Genomic DNA, 19,523 nt, shown 5'->3' on the forward strand with positions numbered 1-19,523 from the left:
TCCATAGTCACACAGCCTGCTGCTTTGATGGTACCTTAAGGCCAAGGCCTGTGGCAGAAATAAAGGAGAGAGAACCCCCACCCCGGGCCTGCTGTCTACACAACATATCCGCATACCCAGGAGACTCATGAGACTCTGGCTGCACATGAGGTCCTGGAAGTTATTTGGTGGGACCAGAAGAGGCATGCTGAGGCCAGTGCACCTCTCTTGCCAGCCCAAGATGCCTTCCTGAGAGGAGCCAGTGCTGGCTGAGAACAGGCTACTACACATGAGGGCCTGGCCTCTGTTGCCCTCTCTCCTGCAGTGGCCAAGAGATTGGAAGCAGGGTCGCCGCACTCCCCCCGCCCCCTTAGGTTAGGTAAGTTTCCATTTCCCGTAAAAACCTTAAGTTTCAGTCTCTTGTAACACCCCCCCCCAGCCCTCTTCCGCCCATCAGTAATAAAATGTGCCATTCCTTAAGAAAGTTTAAACTTACAAGGAAATTACAGGATGTCTTCCTAATCTAAACTTGTTTGAAGGGTAATTGCTTGTTTGCAGGATGTGCTTTCCCCCAGAGGATGTTTGCCTAAACTAAACTTGCTTGTTAGCCCAACCCTTACCTGAACCTTGTTCTTCCCAAGAAATTTAATCGCCGTTTTCCTGTTCTGTAGTGCACCACGAACCCACCCCTTCCTTGCATTGTGAGACCAGCAGCTGTTTGCGGTTTTACAAGATAAAAACCCTGCCCTTTAGCTGTCAGGCTGGAACTTGTGCTCCTCTTGCTTCAGCCTCCCAAGTAGCTGGGATTACAAATGTACACCATATCTCAGTGTTCCTTGGCTTCTAGGTTAAAGCTTTAGTCCAGGAGGGGAGCTTAGGGATGGCTACGAGAAGCTAAAAGCAGGCAGGGCTGTGGAAGAGGGGAGCATGTGACAGGCTGAGGAGCAGGATCAAGCAATGTCACTTCCATACCCCAGCGTCAGGCAGCGGGAGGCTGCTGCCTCTTTCAGTGCATTGTGCAGAAGCCAGTGGGGGCCATGCCGGCATTGGACTGGCGTCCTGGTCACTGTGCACAGGGCTGAAGTCTGTGAGCTGCCAGCCCCATCGCTGAGGTGACGTTTCTCATACTCTGCAGGATGCAAGGTCAGGGGCAGAAGTTACAGAATCTGGAAAACAGAGCCACATTTCTGGTTTGGGGGTTCCCATACCCTCACCGTGCTCATAATGAGAAGGATGTGATGGTACCTAGGAAAGTCTGTTCACAGCATGGGAGGCAGGGGACAGACATATCTGTAAGCCATTCTTTCTGGCTCCTGGTTTTCTAGGAGAACTCTCTGTGTGTGTGTGTGTGTGTGTGTTAGTGTGTACTGTGGGTATGGTCCTAGCAAAAGCAATGCTAAAGTATATGTGTGTATGCATACTTTTGTTCTGGCTTGGAAGTTTGTGCCTTTCCAAATGTCATGTTCAAATCTAGCCCCCACTGTGACAGCTTTAGGAGGGGGAAGGGCTGGGGGGATGAGATTGGGTCACATGGCTTCTGTTCCACTGTGGGATTGGTGTCCTTACATGACACTTGCCTGCTAGGTACAGTTGGAGACTTAACTAAATCACTACCGATAAACTCATTATAGAGTTAAGAAGATTGATTTCACTGCTATTATGGAAATATAAACTGGGCATCTTTTTTTTTGTTGTTTGAGTGGGAAGTTTAAAATAATTATCCTTTCCCTTAATTAGGGGCATCTATTACCTAGCCTGAAAACCTACGTTAGCCTAGTATGGTAATCTGCTGGAGTTTAATTTTGGCAGAGTGTGATTTTGGTGACTGTTTGGGTTATGATACAGATATGCCAGAGCCGTGGAGGGTCACCCAGAGACAGGGCTGGTTTGCTCGGTCACCCTACACAGGCAGAGAAGACTCGTGTGGCCTTCAGAGGTGCAGGTGCTTCCAGGAGGGAGGGTCACAGCTGCAGAGGAGCCACCTGCTCTTCCTGCACACAGCCTTTCCCCTGGGAGGACAGGCCAGCAGGCGACCAAGAGCAGGCAGTGGACTAACCCATCCTACCAAGCGTCCTGCGGCCCTACTGTGTTTCTGAGCTGGTGCCCACAGCCTGGTTCCTGTAGCTCGCCAGGCAATGTGTGCGGACCACAGTCGCCTTTTGAACTGCTGTGGCCTATGGTGGTCAGGGACATTTAGGGTGCCCCAGACGCTCTGCCCCAAGACTTCCGGCCTCACCCCACCCCTTTCCCACGATGCCCCGCCCCAGACACCCCGCCCCCGGACAGCCCGCCCTATCCCGTCTTTTTTCCCACGAAATCCCCGCCCCGCGACTCTGCTCCACTCCACGCTCCGCCACAGCTCCTTTCCCACGGGCGCCCCGCCCCCGGCTCCGAGCAGTCGGAGTCGCCGAGTCCCAGCCCCGGCCGGGCAGTAGGTGGGGCGGGCGGGAGGGCCCTGCGGCCGCGTGGGGAGGCGCGGCCCGGGATCGCGGCCGCACGAGGCTCGGGCAGCGCTCCCCACCGTCCCGTGGGTGAGTCCCCTCCGGTCCCCGAGGCCCCGCCGTGGGGCGGGGCGCGGGTGGGGGCGACGCTCTGCTCAACTTTGGCGTAACGGGAGGAGGAGACCGCGCTGTCTGCGCTGTGCGGCAGGGCGGGCAGGGCGCGTCCAGAGCGGCCCCCGACACCGCTCCCGGCCCAGCCTCCACCCGGCCCCCGGAGTCCCGGTATGCTGAGCGGGTGGGCTCCCTCTCCCCGCGACAGTCCCTTGCACCTGGGTCGATTTTATTTTCCCCGAGAACGTTTTAAAAAGCTCAAACGACATCGCTCGCCTCTTCCTGCCGGCCGCGCGCTCCGCGATTGTGAGGAAGTGGACGGGAGCGCTGGCCGGGCGGAGGGGACACTGGGGAAGCCCCGGGCCGGGGCCCCAGCACCGCAGGGGAAGGCGGCGCCGTTCGGACTCGAATCAGCTCAAGTGCAGGATCCCTGATTCCTTCTCCAGCTCTCCTCGCGTCCTGCTGCGCTGGGCATCGCCTTGGGCTTGCGCTCTGCGGTGGGCTTCCAAGGGCTTCTGTGTGCTCGCTGGCCCCGGCAGCTCTGCGCCTTGCTGCAGCACAGGCTGTGTCAGTAAGGGTCGCGGTGGCAAAACTTGGGTGTCGAGGATGCTGTGTGTCTGAGCAGTGCCCACGCATGTTCGCTGGACCTCTGTCCAGTGTCTGTCATCCCATGAAGTGTCACTATGTGTCCATTGCAGAGCAATGCTCTTTGAAACACGTGGTAAAGCCCTCTCCAGGGTGTCATTTTTCCAAGGGCTGGCGTGGCTGTTGGGAATCCGGTGCTGGATCACGGTGTGCCTGGCGTCCCCTGCTTCTGCAAGACCTGCACCTTTGATTTGCGTCCTCTGCTTCTGGGAGGAATTGCTGTCCTTCCCAGACCCGGATCCTACGGATCCTACGGGTTTGTTGGCACTGACGCCGGTGTTCCGGGCAGGCTCTTGACCCCTCCCGGCCTAGGTCGGCCTGATTTGAAAGACCACAGCTTGCGGTGGTGCCAGCTGTTCGTTCAGGGATTGTATACTAGTATATTGGCATACGTTTGGGACCCAGCCCCCACCCCGGGTGTGTGCGTACGTGAATAAGTATTTGCTTCCCCAATTGCTGGCCGGCTGCTAAGAATAGTTTCTCGCTGTTGAGGAGATCAGGGCCGGTCTGCAGAGGTGTTTATGGTGTGGTGCGGGGTCTTGGCTGTTTGCAGCTTAGGAGGCACTTGTCATTGGGGGCTGCTGGAGGGAACAGAGGGGTAAGGACTTGGCCCTGGGTGGATTCTGGCGGGCTGCCAAGTGGGGCCCTGTGAGGGAAGTGGGCACATGTGCTTCCTTCCCTGCCCAGGCGCTGGGAAGATGTCGCTCGCAGCTGGGACGGAATTTTGTGGTGAACCTCACTGGGTGGTGTCTCTGTGGGCTTTGGAGTCCCCAGAGTGTGGTGAGCATCCCCTTCGGGGACAGAGTTAACAGAGAGAAGGAACTCAGGAGCATCAGGAATACCTATTTAACCTAGAAAACATTGTGGAATTGCTTAACATCTATTACAAAGGCACATAGATGTTAAATATGAGTGGTAACAAAATCATGGTCCTGAATCCCTTGCTCCTTTTCTTGTCTCCTTTCCCCTTTCCTCCCTTTCTCTGTTCGTTCCTTTTTTCAGGACTCAGAACTCTCCTGGAAGCCCTTAGTCTCAGGTATCAGAGTGGTTTTCTACCAACATGGGGTGTTAGGAGGGAATTACATCTTGACCAGTATGGGTGTTCATGGAAGATGAATTTTAAGTTTTCAAATTAGAGTGTAGAAAATTTTGGCCACAAGATCTGCCACTTTGAGGGAGATTTTCCTGTATTGTGTTATTTGCTCCTGTGATAAGCAATGAAAAGGAAGAAGTCAACATCTGTACTGTTCATTACTATGGAATGTTGGGCTCAGATTTCTAATATTATTTTTTCCATCTGATACAGGAAGACTTCAAAATAATGCCTGTGTTGCCACATATCCCTGAGATTCCTTTGAATTCCCACTAAAAATGTTCCTTTGGTCTCTAAAGTAGTTTTGTGAGGGCTTTTTTTACCTGCCAAGCTTGTTTTCTGGCTATGTCTTGAAAATTACAGAGAACATAGCTATAATTTATTCCTTGATTGGCAGCTGAGAGCTTTCCCGGACAAAAATAAAGCTGCACTGTGCCAGATGGTTGGCTTTTCTAAAATAAAAACTCTGAAGGGTATGCAAAAAGTCTTCCAGTTAATATATTGGCATTCCCAGAACCCACTAAAGCACTGGCAGCCTTCCAGCCAGCACTAATGAGGGTGCAGGGTGTGCTGAGTCCCCAGGGACAGAGGGCAGGGCTGTGAATCCATGCCCTGATCCATTTGTAATGACAGTGCTTTCGCTTTGCCAGTTCTGCTCCGTACCCCATTCACAGCAGACCCCATCACCTCAGTCACCCTGTTTATTTACTCATTTACTTGACATTGGAAAAATCTCCAGAAGTCAAGGTAAAGGAGCCTGCAGAGGGATCATCCATTCGCATGAGTTCTTCTGTTGCTGTTTTTTTCTTCCTTCCTTCCTTCCTTCCTCCCTTCCTTCCTTCTTTCCTTTCTTCTTTTCGTTCTCTTTTTTTAAATAAAAGGAACAGAATAGTTGGCAAAATTTTTTTTAAATGATGCTTTATCATGTGTTGGAAAAGAGAAGCAGTTATAAAACCCTGTTTGTTGGATGGTGTATGTGCAGTGCAGGTTGGCACCTGCCTGTGGGAAGCTGCCTGAGATGGCACCCATTTCCTGCTTCCGGGTTCTTCCCGGCCTGAACAAGCCCGCCAAATTGTCATATCTGCCCAGTTACCTGTGACGCTAGCCTATCAGCTTGTTAGGCGCGCTTCTCTGTGATTGGATACTGCTTCCCCTTATAAGAGGTTGTTCCTGCCCCCAACGGCGGAAGAGGAACCAACGTTGAGGGTGGCGGACCTTGTTAGGTCCGGTTCGCTGTACGTAATAAAGTTTGAGAGCTGATCCTGCTCGAGTTTGGCCTCCTGTCTTCCGCGGCTCCGGTCATCTGGTGGCCGCCCGTACGGGGAAAAAGGTAAAAGACTCAGCGACGTGCCTCTTCGGCCGGGAGGTGCGATTGCTGTCGCCTGCGGTACGACGGAGGACCTGGCTCAATAACAACGGAAGGCCGCGAGCGCCTCTTCTCTTCACCCTGATCAGCTACGTGAGATACAGCGGTTCCCGGGACAGGTGAGTACTGGGTCACCTGGGTTGGGTGGACGCACCTAACAGATTTTGAGCGCCACACGAGTGGACGCCGGTTTTTTTTTTTTTTTTTTTCTTTTCTTTTCCCTTTGCATCTGTTTTGCTTTCGCTTCGCTAATATAGCCCGACAGGCTTTTGAGCTCGATCGGAATGCTCAGAGGAGCCCGGAGCCACTGCCGATTGTGGGTCTCCGGAGGACCCTCAGGGCTCTAATTCTGATTCGGATTTGGAAGGCTCAGAAGAGGAGGTCGTCTTTGCTAAGCATGGCCCTCCTACACCGTTAAAAGAGGAACTTAGGGCTCGGGAAGATAAAAAGGGGAACCAAACACCACCCTGCCCGAGCTACTCCGCCTTACGGGAGGAGCTTAAGCCCTTCCGCCCTTTGGCAAGTTCGCGACCCATGGTCGCTCCCTTCAGGGCGCCAGGCCCCACTGCACCGCCGTGGCCGGAAGAGGAGTTGCTCCCTGGGCTGCCACCACAACCTATGGCACCGCCCTGGTTAGAGGGAGAGCTACTTCCTGGGTTGCCTTCTGCGCCCCCATCTGGGGAGGGAGGAGGACGTTCCTTCCACCAGAGGGTATGGTCGCGGCTTCCCTTTGAGTGTTCCGGTCTCCATGCATTCCCGGTACAAGTAGGAGGCAGGGGAGGAGGAGGATATTATGAGCCCTTAGAAATTAAACAACTTAAAGCTATCAAGGACGCAGTTTCAGCTTATGGGCCCAATGCGCCATTTACCATGGCGCTTTTAGAGGCATTGGCAGGTCTGCTTTTAACTCCTGGAGATTGGACCCAACTGGCACGCGCCTGCCTCTCCCCCGGATTCTGTGTAGAGCAGGCGGCAGCCAACAGGGAAAATAACCAGAAAAAATGGAACAGGGATATGCTATTAGGGCGAGGAGCCTTTGAGGAAGATCAAACTCAATACCCTCGCCAGGTTTATGAACAAATTAGCCGCTGTGGCCTCCAGGCCTGGAGACGGCTGGCTGGAAAGGGAGAACATACGGGTCACCTTACAAAAATTATACAAGGGCAGGGAGAGCCATTTTCAGACTTTGTGGCCCGCATGCTTGAGGCCGCTAACAGGATTTTTCCAGATGCTGAGGCGGCTCACCCTCTCATAAAACAATTGATTTTTGAACAGTGCACTAAGGAGTGCCGTGATGTCCTAAGAACTAACAAAAATAGGTCCTTAGAAGAGTGGACACGCCTGTGCCGTGAATTGGGTGGCCACGGCCTAACGCCCAAAGGAAGAATATCATTGGCACTCTTTACCATAAATTTTTTAAACCTTAATCACAATAATCATTCCCCTGCCATGGAGCACAATAACCCGTCCCCGGCCGACAAAGGGCTGGTGAGATGGAAAGATGTCCTTACAGGACAATGGATGGGCCCGGATCCAGTGGTTAGTTGGACCCGAGGTGCGGTTTGTGTCTTCCCACAGGAACCAGGCTGCGAACCGCTGTGGGTCCCGGAAAGATTGACGCGAGCAGTAAACTCCCCACCAGTTCCTGATAAAGCACAGGAAGATAAGCCCGCGGACACAAGTCAACTCGACCCTTCTGGGACCAACGCTCAGCGCCCGAGACCATCTACAAACTAAAATGTCTGGTTTGGAGCTTTTTCTATTCTGTGGGTTCCTATTAATCACCCCTGTGATATGCTCAGATTCCACAGAACCACCACAATATCTTTGGGGTCCTTGGCACCACCCGCCCACATTGGCACCTTTTTCGGCGGCCTCGCCCGCCTCACCCAGGGTTTACACCATCAATCAAACAGTCCTTGATTATGCTAATTGCCATGGCTATCCTAGTAGGGCTTGTGGTTATTAAATGCTTGTTAGATCGCCTCATACAAACTCAGCAGCAGGTTAAGATCACAGCTATGGCAGCCATGCAAATGGCAGCAGGTGGCCCATCAGGCCAGCAGGCCGCCGCATATCTCCTTCACATTGCAGAACATCAGCTATAAGAGCTGAGTGGGCAAGCCAATGACGGGTAAGACGGGAAAAGCCCTCCCGGTCAACCTAAGACAGGCTCCACTCAGATATACATGGCCTATAAGGCCAGGGGTCCCTCCCGGAGTCAAATTATTGGCATTGAGATGCGAGACCAAGGGTACTGCAGTGCCATCCGCCCCAAAGGTTGGGGGGTAGGCAGGAATGAATGTCTATATGCATCCAGGTTCGGTTCACAAAAGCCTGGCCCTGCGAAAAAATGAACCACTCACCTTGAGCATGGTCCTGGCGCAAGGATATGCACAAAACAGGGTGATGCACAGCAGGGTATAGACCTCTACATTCTCTCATGCCTCGGCCTATAAGGTAGGCCCACTCCTAGGTGTCTAACAGCAACAAGGTCATAGACACCTTGGAGGGACCCACAGACCATCCTATTTTAATAAATAAAAAAGGGGGAGATGTGGGAAGCCGCCTGAGATGGCGCCCATTTCCTGCTTCCGGGTTCTTCCCGGCCTGAACAAGCCCGCCAAATTGTCATATCTGCCCAGTTACCCGTGACGCTAGCCTATCAGCTTGTTAGGCGCGCTTCTCTGTGATTGGATACTGCTTCCCCTTATAAGAGGTTGTTCCTGCCCCCAACGGCGGAAGAGGAACCAACGTTGAGGGTGGCGGACCTTGTTAGGTCCGGTTCGCTGTACGTAATAAAGTTTGAGAGCTGATCCTGCTCGAGTTTGGCCTCCTGTCTTCCGTGGCTCCGGTCACCTGCCAAGCTGCAGCTCCTGTTAGTGTTACAGAGGGAGGCAGTGGGTCACTGCTGCCTGCAGTGTACTTGCACCTGGACATGCTCTGCAGTGGTGCTGTCTTGAGAAGGGAGCCTCCACCTGCTACCACAGCGCCGGAACCAGTTCGAACATAGAAAGGGTGGTGTTACGAGCTTTTGTTTTTACTGTGCTGCAGGGAAGCAGAATTGAGGAAGCAACTTTGGCTCCCTTGTTTCCTTTGCTGAGCTGCAGTCCATACCTACCTTCTTCCTAAGGCACCTGTCCTCTCTCCAGAGACCCAGACTGTGCTCTTGGCTGCTCAGACCTAAGGCGCCCTGCACAAGAGTGGAGCCATTTTCCTGCAGGTGCAGACAGAGAACCGATTGTGTGAGCACAGTGTGGGCCCCAGGAGGGCTGGGTGTGCTCCCTGGGCAGGGTGTACTTTCACAGGCAGTTTGGAGACTCAGCTGCAGAATGACAGGTGCAGGGAGCTCAGTGCTTGTGCTCTAGTTCTTAGCTGATGCGCTGCTCATGTTACCAAGCTGCCTCCTTTTGACCTGCTGGACGATTTTGTAGACTGGCCCGGGGCCTGGATCTGAGGGGTTGGGTGGGTATGCTGGATCTGTCCTGCTAGCTCCTGGAATTAGTCTGCACAATAAGCCTGGAGAAGCAAAGCCCTGTCCCTGATGCCAGCTCTCTCTCTGCTGGGTGTGGCAAGGCTTCCCTGACCTCTTCTCTAGGTGTAGAGTGAGCACTGTGTCTGTGCTTGGAGCACAGAGTGAGGTGGGAGCTTCCTGAGTAAAACCTCGCTGGATGTCTGAAGACACAGGAACCGCTAAGCTTAGCAGAGTTCCCAGGAGGCCCCAGTGCTCTAGCCAGATCCGCCTCACCCAGACTGTGGGAGAGGGGCTCCCAGCACTGGGGCCTCTGCTGCATCTGATGTGTGCTAGGCTCTGTCCTAGTGCTCTGCAGTCATTGACCTCTCACCCCACATGGCCACGTGGGATGGACACAGCTGCTGTGTTCCTGTGTGGCCTGGAGCCACACCATGCAGTGATGTGGCATGACAGCTTTTATTCTGCACATGTCAGGGGGGCTCAGAGAAGCCCCACACACCTGGATGATGACAGTGACCTTCTCCCTTTGGGCTCTGTGCAGGCCTGGTGGCACCCCAACTGGAAGCAGGCTGACCCCTTCCTGTCTGCCTCCTCACCCTCCCTGTGTGCTTTTCTGCTCACTGCTCTGCCTGTCCTGTTGTGACCAGGTCACTCCCTGAATTCCTGGAAGGGAGGCATTTCTGGCAGCTCTTTGCCCTGTCTTGCCTCCCCTCCTCTCCCCTCCCCTCCGCTTCTCCTTCCCCTCCCCTCTCTTTCCTTTCCCTTCCCTTTCCTATCCTTCCTTTCCCTTCCTTTCCCTTCCCTTCCTCCTTTTTCTTTCTTTGTTTTCCAGTGTTGGAAATTGAACCCAGGGTATTTGCACAAGCTAAAGCCACAGCCTGTTCTATTTTAATTTTGGGACAGGGTGTTGCCGAGTCACTAAGTTGACCAGGCTGCACTTGAGCTTGAAATCTTGTGCCTCAGCCTCCCAGATGCTGGGATTACAGGTTGCTCCCCGTGCCTGGTTGTATCTGTCCTTAGAAGCCCCTCTTCCCATCTTCCAGTGGGGTCTCAGGTGATCTGCTATCTCCTGGGGGTGAGGTGGGGCTCTGGAGGGTTGGATAGATGCAGATATCCCAGAATATGGGGTGCCGCTGCTCCCTTTGCTCTTGCTTTGGAAAACATGAAGAGAGGGTTCTGGCCTGAGACCCTGTCTGGGGCCTGGGTGCCTTACCTGTACTGCCCATGGCCTGCCTTCCTGGTCCCAGACCCAGCATCCCAAGGGAGTCCTCCTGAGTAGCAGACCTGGCATGGCTCCTCAACTGCAGGCTTTCTCATAGGCTTGCAGGGTTGGGTCTGCGGCTGGCTGGGCCAGGGCTGACAGGCCAGGCTGCAGAAGGGGTGGCCTGAGACGGTTTGGTGTCCGCCCGGTCCTCCTGCTGTCTCGGCCACAGCGCCTGTGGGCTGCAGTGGACTCTACCTGCTTGTAGACTTCTTGGAGGTTGTTCGGAAATGTGGAAGGGGACAGAAGAAAGCACAAATGACAGAAGTCACTTGTGGTGCCACCTGTCTCTAGAGATGTTTGGGGTGAAGTTTATAGATTGTTTTCAGATTTATTGATGGATTAGTAATAAAATCACACATAGGATTTTATTAATTATAAAATCATGTATAGAATCTAGTGCCCTTTTCTTTTAAAACTGAACATTCTTTTTTTATTTTTTTAATTTTTAAAGAAATTTTTACTTAAAAGGAAAAAGAGAAAAAAAAGCAGAACAAAACAAAACAGTGTAAGGGTACAAGTCAAACATATCAAGACTGTGTAACACCATTCAAGTGGATGAAACCATTGTAGAGTATTTAGAACCAGCTAACAGAAAAAAATGATCAATGGTTTCTATATTATCTCTTTGCCTATAACAATTTTTGTTTATACTACCACATACGATAGAATCCAGCAAGTTACAACATGATAAAATCAATGGAGACAGAAGAGCCATAGTTTGGTGCGGCTTTAAGACAAGATGGTATTAAATCAGCACTAGCTATTATTATGTCTTATTTCCTTCAAACTGGCCATAATATCAAACAGTCCAGAATAAAGCCATTCCAATTAATGAGTGAAAATTTTATAAGGCTTCAAGGCCACATAATGGGGAATCATGGTTATCACGTACTTTTATATATTTGAATCATTTCCTACACTAGGGAAACTATTTGGTGTTCACAGATGTGAGTTTGATTTAGTTCACTTATGAGTATGGTTTCAAGCTGCGCCCATTTATTGATAAATACCTCAATGTGATTCTTCTTTATAGCTGAGTAGTACTCCATTGTATAGAAATACCACAGCTTTTTTATCCATTCCTCAGGTGATGGACATTTGGGTTGTTTCCAAGACCTGGCGATTACAAATTGTGCTGCTATAAACATAGGTGCGCATATATCACTGTGGTATGATGCTTTCAGTTCTTCTGGGAAGATGCCTAGAAGTGGAATAGCTGGAACAAATGGGACTTCCAATCCCAGCTTTTTGAGGAATCTCCAGACTGACCTCCACAAAGGCTGCACCAGTCTACACTCCCACCAACAGTGCAGGAGAGTTCCTTTTCCCCCACAGCCTCTGCAGCATTTGTTGTTGTTGGTTTTCTTGATCCTGGCCATTCTTTCAGGAGTGAGATGGTATCTCAGTGTGGCTTTAATTTGCATTTCCCTAATAACCAATGATGATGAACATTTTTTCATGTATTTATTTGCCATTTGTATTTCTTCCTCTGAGAAGCGTGTATTCTTCTCAGATGTCCATTTTTGGATTGTGTCTTTGAATTTTGGGGGTCTGATTTTTAAAAAAATTCTTTATATGTTTTAGACAAAAGTCCTTTGTCTGAGGGAGAGTTCACTAAAATCTTTTCCCAATTTGTGGGTTTTCTTTTCACTATGCTGGAGATTTTGTTTTTGACTTACAGAAACTTTTTAATAAGAGGTGGTCCCAGTTATTGATTCTGGGAAGTATTTCCCGTGCGGTTTGAGTCTTGTTCATGATTTCTCTACCTACCCCCATGTCTTCAAGGTTTCTACCTAATTTGTCTTCCAATAGATTTTGTGTTTCTGTTTTAATATTCAGATCTTTGATCCATTTAGATTTTAATTTAGTACATGGTGATAGGCTTGGGTCGAGTTTTAGTTTTCGGCAAATGGAGAGCTAGTTTTTCCAACACCATTTATTAAAAAGACTGTCATTTTTCCAGTGAACCTGCTTGGCTCCTTTATCAAAGATAAGGTGGTTGAGTGTGTTTGTAGTTGTGGTTGTATCTTCTAATCTAGTCCATTGATCTTCGGTTCTGTTTTGATTCCAATACCATGTTGATTTTACTACTGTTGCTTTGTAGTATAACTTCAAGTCAGGGATTGTGATGCCTCCTGCCTTGCCTTTGTTGCTTAGAATTGCCTTTGATATTCTAGGTCTCTTATGGTTCCAGATGAACCTTAGGAGTGATTTCTCTAGATCTATAAGGTATGTTGATGGTATTTTTATTGGGATTGCATTGAATCTGTATAACAGTTTTGGGAGAATGGCCATTTTCACAATGTTTATTCTTCCTATCCATGAACATGGGATGTCTTTCCATTTTCTGAGATCATCTTCATTTTCTTCCTTCAGTGTATTATAATTTTCCCTGTATAGGTCTTTCACTTCTTTTGTAAGAGTAATTCCTAAATATTTCATTTTTTTGCTTGCTAGTATGAAGAGTGTGGCTTCTCTTATTTCCCTCTCTGTGATTTTGTTGTTAGTGTATAAGAATGTTATTGATTTCTGAGTATTGATTTTGTACCCAGCTACATTACTGAATTTATTTATTATATCTAAGAGTCTTTCAATGGAGTTTAGGGGAGATTCTATGCAGAGAATCATGTCATCTGCAAATAATGACAATTTAACTTCTTCTTTTCCTATCTTTACCCCTTTTATTTTTCTCTCTTGTCTAATTGCTCTATAGTACTTCAAGTACTATATTAAATAGGAGAGGTGATAAAGGACATCCTTGTCTTGTGCCTGATTTTAAAGTAAAGGCTTTCAATTTTTGGCCATTTAGTATGATACTGGCTGCTGGTTTGTCATAGACACCCTTTATTATATTGAGGTAAAGACCATCTATTCCAATTTTCTGTAAAGTTCTTATCATGAATGAATGTTGGACCTTATCAAAGGATTTTTTTTGCATCTATGGAAATGATCATGTGATTCTTACTTTTGGCTTTATTGATATGGTGGATTACATTTATTTATTATGTATGTTGAACCATCCCTGCATGCCTGGGATGAATCCCACTTGGTCATGGTGTATAATCTTCTTGATGATTTGCTGGATCCTATTTGCCAATATTTTATTGAGGATTTTTGCATCTGTGTTCATTAGGGAGACTGGTCTGTAGTTCTCTTTTTTTGTTGGGTCTTTCCCAGGTTTTGGTACTAGAATAATATTTGCTTCCAGGAATGACTTGGGAAGGATTGCTTCCCTTTCAATTTCATTGAAGAGTTTGAGGAGTGTCGGTATAGGTCTTGTTTGTTATTTCTTGTAGAATTCTGCAGTGAATCCGTCTGGGCCTGGGCTCTTCTTTGTAGGTAAGGAATTAATTACATGTTCAATTTCATTGATAGAGATTGGGTTATTCAGCAGTTTTACATCCTCTTGATCTAGCTTTGGTACTTCATATGTTTCTAAGAATCTGTCTATTTCTTCTATGTTATCAAACCTTTGAGAGTAGAGGTTTTCGAAATAGGTGTTGATGATCTTCTGTATTTCTATTGAGTCTGTAGTGACTACACCTTTTTCATTTCTTATTGCATGGATTTGCACTCTTCCCTTTTTAAAATAAGGTTGGCTAGGGGCTTATCAATTTTATTTATTCTTTCAAAGAACCAATTTTTTGATTCGTTGATTCTTTGGATTGTTTTCTTAGTCTCTATTGCATTGATTTCTGCTCTGATTTTTATAATTTCCTCTCTTCTTTTGGCTTTGGGCTTGACTTGCTCTTCTTTTTCTAGCTGTTTGATGTGTAGCATCATGTTGTTTATTTGTATTCGTTCTGTTTTCCTGATGTGGGAGCTCGGTGCAATAAATTTTCCTCTGAGGACGGCTTTCATTGCATCCCATAGATTCTGGTAAGTTGTATCTGTATTTTCATTTGTTTGTAGGTATTGCTTAATTTCTTTTTTAATTTCCTCTGTGACCCACTGATTACTCAGGAGTGTGTTATTCAGTTTCCATGTGTTTGTGGGATTTTTGCAGTATCTTTTATCGTTAATTACTAATTTCATGGCGCTATGGTCCAATGGCATGCAAGGGATAATTTCAACTCTTTTGCATTTATTTAAATATGTTCTGTGAGTTAATATATGGTCCGTTTTAGAGAATGACCCATGTACTGCTGAGAAGAATGTGTATTCTGTTGTTTTTGGATGGAATACTCTGTATATGTCTATTAAGTCCATTGGTTCACAGGTGCAATTCAGTTCTTTTATTTCTTTGTTGATTTTCTGTTTGGTTGATCTGTCCATTGGTGTGTTAAGATCTCCTGTCAGAATTGTGTTACTGCTGATTTGGTTTTTCATTTCTGTTAGTACTTGTTTTATATAACTGGGTGCTCTGGAGTTTGGTGCATATATATTTAAGATAGTTATCTCTTCCTCTTGGAGTTTTCCCCTAACCAGTATGTAGTGACCTTATTTATCCTTTCTAATCATTATTGGCTTGACGTTGACTTTGTCTGCAAACAGAATAGCTACCCCCGCTTTTTTTTGGGTTCCTGTTGCATGGAGTGTTGTTTTCCATCTTTTGACTTTTGAGTCTGTGAGTATCCTTTTGAGTTAGGTGGGTTTCTTGTAGACAGCATATGGTTGGATTTTGTTTCTTGATCCATTGTGCCAGTCTGTTTCTTTTAATTGGTGTATTGAGACCATTTACATTAATAGTAAGAACTGTTATAAATTGGTTTACTGTTGACATATTATCTTTCTGCTGTTGCATGTTTATCTTCCTACTCTGTTCAACTGTCCGCTTTGTTTAGTGGTTTTTTCCTAAATGTATCTAGGCTGTCTGTCAGTATTCCTTGCAGGGTTGGCTTGGTGATCATGAAGTTTTTCAGCTGATCTTTGTCATGGAAGTATCTTATTTCTCCATCAAATTTGAAGGACAGTTTTGCAGGGTACATCAGCCTAGGTTGGAAATCATTTTCCTTTAGGATCTGAAATACATCACTCCATGCTCTTCTTGACTTTATTGTTTGTGCTGAGAAGTCTGCTGTAATTCTGATAGGTTTTCCTTTATAGGTGATCTGTCTTTTCTCTCTGACAGCCTTTAATATTATATTCTTTTGTTCAATTTCTGAGATGGTCATTATTATATATCTGGGTGTAGATTTATTTTGGTTGTAACTATTTGGAGATCTATATGCTTCATTGATCTTGATATCAGTTTCCAATCTCATGTTTGGGAAATTTTCAGCTATTACTTCTCTAAATATCCTCCTGACATCCTTTATGTTGTCCCCTTTTTCATCCATCCCTATCAACCTTTTTTTGTTTCTCTTTGCGTCATCCTGTAGGTATTGAATTGTTATTTCCTGATTTCTTGTTATTTTTAAAAGATCTTTTTTTTTTTTTTTGTCTTTTTCCTTTTTTATTGGTACCAGGGATCGAACTCACGACTGCCTGCTTGCAAGGCAGGCACTTATGCCACTGGGCTAAATCCCCAGCCCCTAAAAGATCTTTTCTTTCATGTTCACTTGTTGCAATCTTGTCTTCGAGGTCTGAGATTCTATCTTCACATTCATTGAGGCAGTTTTTACAACTTTAAGTGGAGTTTTTGATTTCCTGTATATCTCTTTGCATCTGTTTTATGTATTCTGTTTGTTTCCTTATATTGTTCATCCAGGGATTCTCTCTTTTTGTTTAGTTCCTCTAATTTTTTAACTGCCTCTTCTTTAGCTATGTTTAGCATCTGCTTCATTTCTTTTATCAATTCTTCTTTCATCTGAGAGAATATTTCTAGTTTGAATTCCTTTGAGGCTTCCTATACTTGCTTCTTTATTTCAGTTACCATTATTTCAGGTATTTCAGTCATGTGGCCTGTGTTTTCTTCTATGCACATAGAAGGGCTTTCTTGGGATGGGCTGGATGTTTGAGATTGCATTTTGGACTTTCGTTTTGTCATTTTCCTGTATTTGGGAACTTCCAGTGTTGTTTCAGGTGTGGGAGAGAGATCCAGCAGCCTGGGATGGGGTACCCTGCGATGGCCCCACTCACTGGACCCAGCAGGGAACTATGGCCTGCTCCTCAGGCCAGGAAGAGTGTCTCCTCAAGCTGGGCAGAGCTCCCAGCCATCGCTGCCACAGTCTCTGATCTGGCCTGGTCCCCAGGTCTGGTGGGGAACCGGCCTGGGTCCCCAGGTCAGGGAGAAAGTTCCCGCAGGCTGGGCAGAGCTCCCAGTCGCCTCTGTTACTCTCACCCTTCCAGCCTGGTCTCTGGTCCGGTGGGGAGCCGGTCTGGTCCCCCAAGTCAGGGAGAAAGTTCCCACAGGCTGGGCGGAGCTCCCAGCCGCAGCTGCTACAGTCTTTGAACTGGCCTGGCCCCCTGGTCCGGTGGGGAACCCAAAACTGAACATTCTATCATGAACATTTTTGCATATGATTTAATATTGTCCTCAATTTCTGATGCCGCATATCCTGCTACATAGTTACATTGTTACTTTCTGCAAGCCACTTAGGATATGAGACTGCTTCTGGCTGCTCCAGAATGAATAATCTTACACTGACCACGTGTATTGCATCTCTGGGTAGGCTCCTGCTGAGGAAGCTGGCGGGTGTGAGGGCATTGGGGTAAGCCAAGTGTATGGCCAGACTATGATCAGAATGGGGTGCAGCTCACAAGGCATTGGGCCTGTGTGTTTACCCACTGAGTGACACCTGCTTTCTGGCCACCAACAAGCCCTGGGCTTCCCCAGGCACTGCCCTCCCCAACAACATGCCCCAGGTCTTGAGGGAAGGTGGCTTCTGCTGCATGGTCCCTTCTGGTCATTTCTCTTCATGCTGGGTGATGGCTCAGTGTGGCCTGTGGCTCTGATCTGTTTGGGGGTCCCTGAGTACCTGGCCACCAGGTGCCTCTGACTGTTGCTTGGGTGTGGCTTCAGGTGTCCTGTAGTCTTTGCCCTCTGCATGTGTTCCATTCTCATGTGCCAGGCTGTCTCTATGGACAGTGCCTGGCTCCTGAGCGGCTGCACCTGTGGCCTTTGAGTGAGCAGCAGTTGTCCTGAGGCCACTGCTCAGCGTGGAAGGAAGCCTTCCTGAGAATTTGGGCTGAGGGGTGGGAGTGTCCCAGGGAGATTCTGGGTTCGTGGCCCGGGCCTCTGAAGCTGTCAAGGATTTCTTTCCTTGCTCTTCTGCAGTGCTGAGCATGGGAGCCTGAACCTTGTGCATACCAGGCTGGGCTCTGCCCCTGAGCTGCCTTTTTGGAGGCTGAGCCGGGAGAGAGTGGTCCTGCTCTATCGGGATGTTGGTCCTCCTTTTTTTTTTTTTTTGGTCTTTTTCCTTTTTATCGGTACCGGGGATCGAACTCATGACTGCCTGCTTGCAAGGCAGGCGCTTATGCCGCTGAGCTAAACCTCCAGCCCCTGGTCCTCCTTAATAAGCACACATCAGGCACATGGAGCAGGGAAGGGGCAGGACAGCCACCAGATCGGCTGAATCAAACTGGCGATCAGCGACATTACAGATGTTGCAGCTGGATCACCGTTGTATCCAAAATCTCTCTTTTTTTTTTTCAGTATCAAGGATCTTTGAACTGAGCTGCATCCCAAACTCTTTCTAGTTTTTACTTTTTTTTTTTTTTTTTGAGACAAGTTTTATGGTCTTGCCATGCCATTCAAGCTGGCTTTGAACTCACTTTGTGGCCCATGCTATCCTTAAGCTTGCAGTAATCCTCTTGCCTCAGCCTGCCAAGTGCTGGGACTGTAGGTGTGCACCACCATGCCTGGCTCTCAGTCCTTACTTGAGTAGATTTTCTGTGAAATCTGTGTCTGTGCTTTCTCCTTTGTTGCCTGGACGCTCTGCTGCTCCTCTGTGGATGCTGTTGGAGCCCTGTGAGGTGAGCTCTAGTGCAGTGGAGGTGGGGTTGCAGGACTGGTTCAGAGCTAGGACATGGCAAGGTCCCTTTTCTGGCCCAGAGACACAGCCATCCAGGTGAGAGATCATTCCTGTTCTGAGCAGTGGACCAGGGTCCACGTACATTTGAAAGAGTAGGGCATTTGGGGGTTCCAGCTCATCCGTGTGTCTGGGGAGCTGCAGGTGCTTCCTAGGGTACATCTCTGGTGATGTGTAGAATCTGCTGGATCGGGGTCTTCCGGATGGTGGCTAGCAGGAGGTAGAAACATGGTGTGGACAGATGGCTGGCCATAGGGAAGCCAGGGTTCTTGGACGCTGGTGAGGGTCTGACGGAAGAGGACAATGGGTAATTCCTGTGCCCAGCCTGTGGTATGTGACATTCCTGCTGCACTCTGACAGGGATGGATGCTTCGTTCCTCCCTGTCTCTCTGCCATCTCTGCTGGAAACCACAGCAAGCGAGGCCTGGGTAGGATCAGGCTGGAGTGCCACCCAGTGCCTGGGTGATCCGCTCAGAGAGAGGAGAGGCTGATCCCAGATCCTGAGTGGGGTGTTCAGCCCGAGATAGGTGTGCCTTTCACAAGCAGAGAGGGTGCCTGTGTCCCACTGTGTCCTTCCAGGTCCTAGGGACCCCCACTGCATCCCACTTCCAGCAGCACTGCTCTGGGGTGTGCTGTGTATCGAACTATGGCACCTCGGGTCAGGGTTCATATCTGTTTGCACTGGAATGCTGTCCTGACCGTCACGTGATGATTTGATGTTTACTCACATTTTCACACTGTGTAGTTCATACCATGAAGCCTTTTGTCCTGAGTACATTTTTAACCTTTCAAGCTTTTCACACACAGTGTTGAGTTTCATGTTGCTTGTCTTCAAGGAGAAATTCCTGATGAAATGGTCATGGTTTCTCTGATGGGTCTGCACAGGGTCTGTCAGTCCCAGTGTCCTGTGAGCCCCAGGTGAGGTCCCAGGCCAGGTGCTCATACAGAGGCTGCAGTGCCTGCCTCTGCCAACCTGGGCAACTGCCAGGTGGTGCAGGGCCCTTGCCAGGGCTGTCCTGGGTTACACCTGGGTAAAGGCCTTAATTTTCCTATTACCTACAACCTACAATTTAGTTTTTATAATTACTGGTTAATTTCTGGAATCCCTGAGCTTGTATCGACCCACACAGAAGGTGCCACAGTTAGTACCATGCTCATTTATGTTTATACCTGCCAGTGTTGCTGTCCAAAGCACAGGTTCCTGTTTTCCCTCCCCCGACACAGACACACAGACAC

General features: G+C 48.4%; 1 protein-coding gene across 1 annotated transcript in view; it reads left to right on the forward strand.

The window, feature by feature from the left end:
* Positions 1-19,523, forward strand: part of Ldlrad4 (low density lipoprotein receptor class A domain containing 4) — a 124,373-nt gene that overhangs the window by 15,020 nt on the left and 89,830 nt on the right. The window contains exon 3 of the mRNA XM_063232036.1: positions 2,339-2,510. Coding sequence (XP_063088106.1) covers positions 2,339-2,510 — 172 coding nt within the window. The remainder of the gene's footprint in view (positions 1-2,338; positions 2,511-19,523) is intronic.

Source organism: Cavia porcellus, unplaced genomic scaffold (genome assembly GCF_034190915.1).
Source record: "Cavia porcellus strain 051 isolate PalLab524CR breed Dunkin Hartley unplaced genomic scaffold, mCavPor4.1 scaffold_20, whole genome shotgun sequence".
NCBI classification, from domain to species: domain Eukaryota; kingdom Metazoa; phylum Chordata; class Mammalia; order Rodentia; family Caviidae; genus Cavia; species Cavia porcellus.